The 9,073-nt window shown below is 44.8% G+C and overlaps 1 protein-coding gene across 2 annotated transcripts in view; it reads left to right on the top strand.

Moving 5' to 3' along the window:
- The window catches only part of GMDS (GDP-mannose 4,6-dehydratase), a 607,114-nt gene that overhangs the window by 212 nt on the left and 597,829 nt on the right, over positions 1–9,073 (top strand). Inside the window, exon 1 of one of the 2 annotated variants that reach the window (XM_006022214.3) lies at positions 7–99. The exons of the other annotated variant lie outside the window; for it this stretch is intronic. Coding sequence (XP_006022276.1) covers positions 55–99 — 45 coding nt within the window. The 5' untranslated portion in view covers positions 7–54. Of the gene's footprint in view, positions 1–6; positions 100–9,073 lie in introns of those variants that run through there. 2 annotated transcript variants of the gene reach the window in all.

The following is a 9,073-nucleotide window of genomic DNA, read 5'->3' as shown; positions in this document are numbered from 1 at the left end:
CCCGCCTGTCCCGGCTCCGGCTCTGGCTCCGGCTCTAGCTGCGCGGCGGGCGACATGAGTGCCAGGAAGGTCGCGCTCATCACGGGCATCACGGGCCAGGTAAGCGATAGCAGCAGTAATGGTATCAGGAGCAACGATGGTAGCCGGCGGCAATAGCCACAGTGATGATGGTGATGCCGGGCGGCAAGACTCATGGTCAGAGCAGGCTGATGGAAAAGGTGGGCGGGAGGGAGGCAGCACTGGTGTTTCTCCCTCACGGGGGCTGGGGTGGCAGGGCTTTTCAGCAGTAGTAGCTGCTCGCACTTTTCTCTGCTGTCCCTGCTCCCCCGGGGTTTGAGCAGGGTGCAGTAGGAGGGAGGGCACTGAAGCTCAGGGAAGCACGGAGGAGATGCAGTACGAGCTGGGGCTGGTGAGCGGGGGGCTTTGCCTCCCTCTGTAGCGGGCGTGTGATCGTGGGAGCTCTTGAATGTACATTGGCAGCATTTCTTAGAAGTAGGACCCTGGGTCCCCTGCTTTGCCTGTGGCAGGTGAGGGTGTTAGGTCTGTGTTGTGTGCGGGCTGACGGCAGCCTTACGTAGAGTTTAGGGGATGGAGTGCATAGGGTGGTTTGGACAGCGATACTCTTAAGTCGGGCGGGGGCTTGGCCTAGATAACTTGTAGGTCCCATTCAGCCCGACTTCTCCCTGAGTCATTCTTCTTTGGCTGTGCCATCTGTTAGGGCAAGTGTACACAAAACGCTGTGTCGCTGTAGCGATGAGCTACGGCAGCATAGCGTCAGTGGGCACAAACCGTCACACTGATGTTACTGCGCAGTGCTAACGAGTTTGTTGCTACTGTGCAGTAGGGTTGGAAATGACTCCTGCGCAGTCATTTAGTACTTGCTAAGTCAAATACTAAATGACTGTGCAGTAACAACTGCGTAGTTGGGCGTGTGTGTAGATGCACCCTCTGAGTAACATACAGTTTATTTTTATATAGAGTCAGTCTCACCGTTGTACAAGATGTTGGACGTTCTGCAAACGGCCCAATCGCAGTATTGCAACATCTGGTTCCCAGGCTCAAGAGGAGAGATGAAACAGTTGCTTATATTTGCCTTCCTGGATCAGTCTGTCTTTACAAGCACTATCTGCTGAGAAGGTTTACCACCAGAAGAGAATAGGTCCTAACCCACATAAAATTCCCAATACTGATGTCTTGGCACCAGGCCTGAAATATGGATAGATGTGTGTTCTAGCATAGGTCTGATGGGTCAAAGCAGGATCTTTGAGGTCCTGGTGGCACAGGTTGTTGAGCTGCAGCTGGTGGTGGCACTTGGAATGAGCGCAGATCTCCAGGAGCTCAGCCTGCTGCTTCTCTATAGACAGCTGGTACTCAGCTGGGTCCAGCTCTGGTGGCAGCGACACCATTGGCCCAGGCTTGTAGCCAGGCCTTGAGGAGGCAGTGGATGCCATCATCCTGATCTGCTGCCTCTTATAGCCATCTGTCAGAAGCCTTAAAGTTGCCCTGTGCTATTACATACTGTCTCTCTGTAGTCGCCCAAGTGACAGCCCCCTTTGCTCTGTGATGCAGAAGCTGCATGCAGCTGCTTGCTCTAGCGGCTTTGAACTGTTGTATGGTACAAGTGATTTATTTGGAAAGCTCCACAGACCAGAGGGAGATGCTTTTGTTGCTGCATAGTGTCTAAGGCAGTGGAGCTCAACTACTAACCTGCAGGCTAGGACTAGTCTACAGAAATGTGTCAATCAGGTCATGGGTCTGGAAACTTGGTGATAGGGGAGCAGTGACGGCATTAGTTACTGTTCTTCCTGCTGCAACATTTCTGGACCCATGGGGAGACTCAAGGGCCAAATGATGTGGCCTTCCATGCAGGATCTGGCCCACAGATGGACATCACTAGTCTAAGGTAATATCTTAGTCTAAGGTGCCTACATGAGCAAATTGTACTCATCTTACTAACTTTCTGTGCTATCCCTGAAAAGTCTTCTCTATACAAGATTTTTCTCCCTTAAAATCAGTGATCTGGAGGACCAATAATTCCTACAAATGGTATCTTCTTGTGAAATAAACCTTCTTTAGGCTAGTTATTAATTGTCATGTGGTCACGATTGACTATACAGTTCCCTTACAGTACAGTCTCACAATGGAGATCTTGGACAGAGGCTCAGGACTGGAATGGGTCCGCACAGAAAGTGAACATGTTTTGGTGTTTCCTGCTGAGGGCATCCACAGCAGAAATGAAGATGTGTCCATAGCAGGGGTAGCTTTAACCTTGCTGCCACATCTTCATTAATGCTGTATAGGTTAACTAAGACCAGCAGTCGCCCAATGAAGGCACTGGCCTTCCTGTATTTGGAGTATGTTCTTGGTTGCAAGTTCATGATGTAATTGTATTGAAGGTGTGACGGCACTATTGTTGCCTTTGTTAGCTAGCTGAAAGCTAGCATGGGTATGCCTTGTCCATACTCCAGTTATATGTGCAGTTCAGTTTGCTGTTGGAGGAATGGTTACTTGGAAAAGTGTCAGAAAGATACTATACAACAGTTGCTTGTACTTATGAGTGCTTAAGGCTGTTATCAGTGCATCACCACTTGTAAGCATTATGTTTTTTAAGATTGGAAAGGGCAGAATTTATATTTCCTTTTACTAATTGCATATAACAACTACATATTAGCACAGTAAGGATGGCCTTCTCCATCTCTGATTGTACCAAGCATGTGTTCAGATTCACGGGCGACAAACATGATTGGTTAAATGGGACATGGCTGCTGTACAGAACTGCCTGATGTCTTCTGTAAACCTAAATGGAACTATTAGATGCTAATAGAAGAGACTGAACCCACTGCAATAAGCTCTTCTGCCTAGCAAGTGAGTAGAGGCCTGGGCCATACCCGAAAAAGGGATAACATAACAGGTCTAGCTGGCAGTGGCTTGCTTCGTTCTCCAGAAGCAGGTGCAGTTTAGAAGCTTCTCTAGAGTTGATCTAGCAACTTATTCACAACAGGCCATGCAACCTTGTGTTGACCAGCTCAGGACTTAGTGATATGACTATTAAAGCTATCTCTGTCTCATCACAGGAGGCCACAGAGAAGTCACTACATTCAGACCTGTGTTTATATTGCATATGTAATGTCCAGGCCACAATCGGATCATATCTGGTTTGTCGCTTTCTGCTGTTAACTTTTTGCATCTTACCCTATAGATTGAGGAGTAGTGTTGGCTGCCAGCGTTTATATAGGCTGACCAAGTGAAACCAGACTCGGCCAGTGGGACTGCTATTGAATGCTGTGCTCTTACTCTGATTCCAAGGTCTCCACATTATTTTCCTTTCCTTTTAAACTACACTAGGGAAGAGTCTCAACTGCACAATCACTGGCCACCCAAGAACTTGGTCTTCAGCTTAGTGCAGTACATCTTGCTCTCCATTACCTGAAATGAATTTATAAGGGAGGCAGTTTCTGCAGTTGGATAGGTAAATCATGGATGCTGGTTTGCTGAAGGTTTTCTTGTGACTGGTGGACGTATGAGGAAAAAGCATGGTGGTCATTTATGTCTGCAGTGTAAAAGAATCCCCAGTGGAAATAAGAATAAGCTGTTCATTAAACAGCCTGTCAGATGAATAACATTCTACTTTTGTATAAAATGGTTGGGCTTGCTTTTGCAAATTTTTTGTTAATGTTTCTTTTGCAGATCTTTGTGGGAAACGGGAAGTTAATTATATATGGGCACATGCAGCATACCTTACCTGTGTGTTCAGACCTCCATCACCTATTTTTATGGGTACTGAAGCTGTTGTCTTTAAATAGAGACGAGAGTTGTCTTCAGATATGCTTCATTGCAAGTATTTAATATTTGCACTTTGAAAATAAGGTTGTCAGGAAAGTACTTCTCTAATGGCCAGTTTGGGTGATGTCTTGCTATAAACAGGAAAGTACTTCTCTAATGGCCAGTTTGGGGGATGTCTTGCTATAGGCTGACACCTTACAAGAATACCTAATTTAGTGAACAGTTGACTTCTGGACTGACTTTCTTATTGCTCATAAATTCTGTTTGGCCAAGTCTAGCTACTGAAGCCTCCCCCTTTTCTCCCCCACTTCTTTTCAGTGCATTTTCTCCACAGAGGTGTTATAAGACAGCTTATAGGCCAGTAGGAAAGAGCCACCTGCCAGGCATTCATAGCCTTGATTTAAATTTATAGAAGACCTTAGTAGGTCATAAATGGTTAAAATGACTGTCTTGAATAAAGACTGCCGCCTTGTAGCTTTTGTGTACCAGGGAACTTCTGCTCACCTGGATGCCACTCTTTCTTTCAAACCCTATTACTCTTTGGGAAGCATGTGCTGAGAACCTTGTGAGGCCTTTTGCGACCTAAGAGCAGGTGGAAAGTGACCAGTGGTATATTAAAGTGATGGTATATTAAAAGTTTCCTCTCTTCCAGTGGTCAATTCAGGCAGAATTTAGGGGCCTGATTGTTTGTTTGTAAGTTTGTTTTCTTTGTCTGTGTCCTAAACTTTGTGAACACAATCCCTGTGCAAATGGTGCACAGGTGCTAAAATTGCCACTTAGTATACACCTGATTTGAGAGGCTAACCTACTCTTCTGAGGGAGAAGAGCTTTGAAAAAGGCCAAATTTGTTGTGGTATATTGGTGTATAATATATTTGAGTATCTAAAAAAACTGGCTGCTTAAAATGAAGCCGTGGTGGTTGAAAGCTAGAAGAGCAAGACAGAGCCTGTGAGGCAAAACCTGGAGAAATACTAGAGGTAAAAGATGATATTAAAAGATGTTGCTTGTTGATCTTACTAAACAGAAAGGTTGTAATTTGTGTAGCCAGTAATGAAGCTAATGTGGCATAGGTACTGTAGCCTATACGAGTAGTTGCAGGGGGAGCTGCTGTAACTTTCCTCAGTCGCTGAACTCCTTAGAGTATTGTTGTCAGATGGTGATCAGTTTTGTTATATACTTGGTAGATGAATGGAGATGAGCACTAGGGAAATAACAGGGTTGAATATTATTTATTTATTTATTTTAATAATTGGTGAAAGGTAAAATAAAAAGGGTAATTTTTCTGTACAAGAATGAGAGGGTGCAATTATCTTCAATCAGGGGTTGGCAGCCCTTAGTTACTGTAGACCTTTTGCTCGTGACCCAGCTTCCTGCCATGGACTGCAAATCCTTAACTCCCTGGTATGCTAAAACCATCTATGCTTACCTTTGCTGTAGAGTTTGCCCCTTCTGCATTCCCACTGGGAATGGGAATTGGTGGTGAAGCTAAGTGCAGGCATGAGATAGCAGCAGGGAAGGCTGTGGAGCAGCGGGTAGAACTGCAACTGCATGGCCCACGCCCCAGATTCTGCCCTTTCTCCCTTCTGCCTTGGACCAAATCCACCCACTTCATGGGTCATAGGTTGCCAGCACTCCGTCTTAAGTTCCTTTATAGTTAGGGGTAGCCATGCAGCCGAAGTCAGGGTCACTTTCCAATTAAAAGACTTTCTCTGTCCCTGACACTTTGCTAACCTTTTTGGCTGCAGGTCTGGGTCTCCTAACATGACGTCTGGAACTGGGCTTTTTTTTCCTTAACTTTAGTTGAAATAGTATTATTTATAGCTATGATGGTCCAGGAAATATGCAGGAAACAACACTTGTTTGGTAACATTTTGGTTGGAGCAGCTGTATAGAAGCTTGCATTTTAAAGCCCAAAATGCTCTCCTTGAGGTTGAGGTCACTGGCAGGTTAAGTGTGTGGTGTTTCAGAATCTTAATCCTATGGCATCTCAAGTTGAATATCCAAGACTAGTGGTAACTTCAAAAATGAATTGGCTTATATGAATTAGGAACAAAATATCACTTAACGAGCTAATGGCATAGTTAGTAATCCTTTTTTGTCACTGGACATTTGCTGCCTTGCAGGAGGTGACAGGAAAAGGTTACCACACTATAGGGCTGTGCAAAACAGCTGTGCTTCAGTTTGGTTTTCGAGGACAGTGATTTGTTTCAGTGTCTTGGATCACTGTCCTGTTTTGTTTCATCTGAATCGGATTCAGAGATTTGGCTCTGTGAATCTCCTCCAAATCTGTTTCGAACAGGCTGTAAGGGAAACTTTGCATAGCTCTACCCAGCTGGGTGGGGCTTGGGGCTGAAGGGCCCCAGTGGGGAGCAAGACAGGGCCATGGGTGGCTCGTCCGGGGGAGGGCCAGTGCCCTCTGCAGGTGAGGAGACCTCCGTACAGATCTCTGATCTGTCGTGCCAGGTTGCAAGGCAAGGAAGCAGCACAGAGTGGCGAGCAAGCCTGCTGGTCCCTGGTCTGATTCCCCAGCTCTCTTATTCCCCTAGCTCTTCCCAGGGGGCGCTGGTCCCTGGATCTGTGCTCTGGGTTTTAGTGGGCTGCCGCTGCAGGCTGGGACCAGCGGCAGCATTGCGGTCTTCCTGGCTCTTGGCACGGTGTGCGCCGGGTGGCTGCCATTGGCCCCAGCCTGCAGTGGTAGCCTGCTGAAACCCTGCCTACAGATTGGGGACCCACAGCCCCCCGGGAAGAGCTGGGGAATTGAACTGGGAGCTAGATGTCAATATCGGAGCAGTCCTTCCACCCCCCTTTCCCCTCCCTCTTATTAGTTTTTGTTTCCCTGCAAGCCTGGCTCCAAAACTCTGAAATTCTCCAAAACATTTTGGAGCCTTGTGTTTCAATTCGGTTTTGGGTGCTGAAACACCTCTGAAACGAAATGGTTGCCGAAATTTCACACAGCCCTCCCACACAGGTTCTTTACCTTCTCTAGTCTTTCTCCAAATTTGTGCAGCAGGACTCTTGTTAAGGGAATCGTTACAGCAAAACATTTGAACCTTATTCGATGCAACATTTTTGGTAGAACCAGAGTATTACAGAACTTCTTTTCTGTGTCTTGGCCTAGTATTTTGATAGAATAGGTAAAACTGGGTGACACAATACCTTCCTTACAGGCTCCTTTGGAAGAATGTATCAGTTTCATAGCCCTTTAGCTCCTGTGTCCTAGGTGGGAATTAGAGCATGAAATGCATCTGGAAAGAGTTCTGGGGTTTGTGCTCTTTAGGAGTGCAACAATGAGAAGAACTGTAGGTCTTCACATCTAATCTAAAGGGCAGGATCTTAACCTTTCTCTTGTCTTTTCACCTTCAAAATCTTGCATCTGTCAACATTGCCACCTTAAAGGTCTTAGTACATATCTGTGACAGGAAGAAAACCTGACCTATAGATGTGTCACGGTGCTTCTGGTAGTGTCATTTATCATGCCTCTCCTTTTATCTTTGTAATGTGGGGTTTTTTGTTTTTCCTAACTGCTAGTACAACTCATTCTTCTGATAAGGAAGAAGCTCTGATTGTATGGCAGAGTTAATCATTCCATTTCCTTGTCAATACTTGCTTAAATGAAACAGGATGTGTACCGGTCACAAACTGGAATGTTCAGGTGGCACCTGAATTGCCACGTGTCAGTTAGCATTGTGAACCTCTTGCGGGAGGGGAGATAATACAAGATTTGTCCCAAGAAGCAGCAAAGTTAAAGCTAACTTTCATTTGTCACTCTGCAGGGGTACAAAGTAGGGTGGAGGTATGAAACTGAAGTCACACTTGAGTCGGTGAGTTGCTACCAGAGCACTTGGGCACAAATTATACCAGAAGCTGTTAGTATTTCTCTGTCTGAAACTACATGGCTTAGCAGCAGCTTCCTATCTGTGTATTTATATTAAACCTGAACAGAAGACAAAATTATTTTGTCCTGCACTCATTTTGCTTGGTTATCTTTCCCATCTGGATGGATACATTTCACTGTCTCTTTCAAGCCCCTATAATCCTTTTTTGATTTTTCTGGTAAGGGATTTTAACATTCCTAGAAACACTTTCTTCTTATGTAGAAACTTGGTAGACTCCTTATCCTTCTGCATAACTAGGTATTCTCAACCCAACTGACACCAAGAAGACTTTTGTAATTCATTGCTCTGCAGAGTGGATTGATTTGGGGTAACTGCTATTTTACATAAACTAAATTTGAAAAAGTTACTAATAGCCTGGATTTGGACATTGCAAACAGGGCGTTAAAGTTACTTTGGCGGATAGAGTGGTAGGGAGGCATGGTGCTTCAAAAATCAAGTAATTGGATGAGCTAAAACAAGTATGGAATTGCCAGTGTGATGCCTGCTCATGCATCTCATACCCTAGTTTGAGGGAGTTGCTTCTAGAATAAGAAACCTAGTAAGCTAAAATGAACTGAAAGTATGAAACCAAGCTTTCCCCACTAGAGCGAGGAGAAAAGACTGGCAAGAGATACAAGCTAAGTAGCTATAGGTAAGACAAAATGTGCATCTGATTGAGCCATACTTTTCACTCCCATTTACAGTGTCAGTGTCATAAGCCCATCTTTCGATGGTCTTAAGGACAGAAGAGTTGTACTCGGAACTTTCTTCTGTAGAAAGATTTTTACTTCTGGCACTAAGAACTCTTCCTCTACACTGCATTTCAAGAGAGACAATTTCATGACTTGTCCCACTCTGAGTGCAAAGCCTGACCAAAAAAAACTTCGTCTGGAAAGATTTTCCATTATCTCCAGTAGTTTGACTTTTCCAAAGAGCCATTTCTACCCTCTCACTGATTACAGATACTCTACAGCCACATCTCTCTGTGACAGACAAGTCTTTCTACTTTGATATGCTTAGTAACTTCATTGGTTAAAGGAAAAAAACTCAAGGCCTGCAGCCTTTTATGCCCAAAGGAAGTACATTTTTATAGCTGACAAACCAATTGCCGTGGTGCACTTTTTCCTACTGGAGCTTTCATGTTAACTGTTTGATTCTTAATTGGTCTCTCTCCTGTAGATGTTCTGAGGCAAATATGCAAATAAGCCAAATGTGTTGGTTACACTATTTTAAGCAGTTTTAAGTTGCTTAAACATGAAAAGGTCTATAGCAGGTGTTAGCAACATATGACTTGCAGGCTGGATCTGGCCCACTGAGCAGGACGGCTTGCCTGTGCTTGTGTCCATTAGGGATGAAAACAGTTAAACAATAATTTATATTTATACTGTTGACTGCTTGCCCCTTACCACTTAGTG

Source organism: Alligator sinensis, unplaced genomic scaffold (genome assembly GCF_000455745.1).
Source record: "Alligator sinensis unplaced genomic scaffold, ASM45574v1 scaffold579_1, whole genome shotgun sequence".
In the NCBI taxonomy this organism is placed as follows: domain Eukaryota; kingdom Metazoa; phylum Chordata; order Crocodylia; family Alligatoridae; genus Alligator; species Alligator sinensis.
Note: the sequence above shows the minus strand (reverse complement) of the source record. Positions and strands in the feature narration are given on the sequence as shown.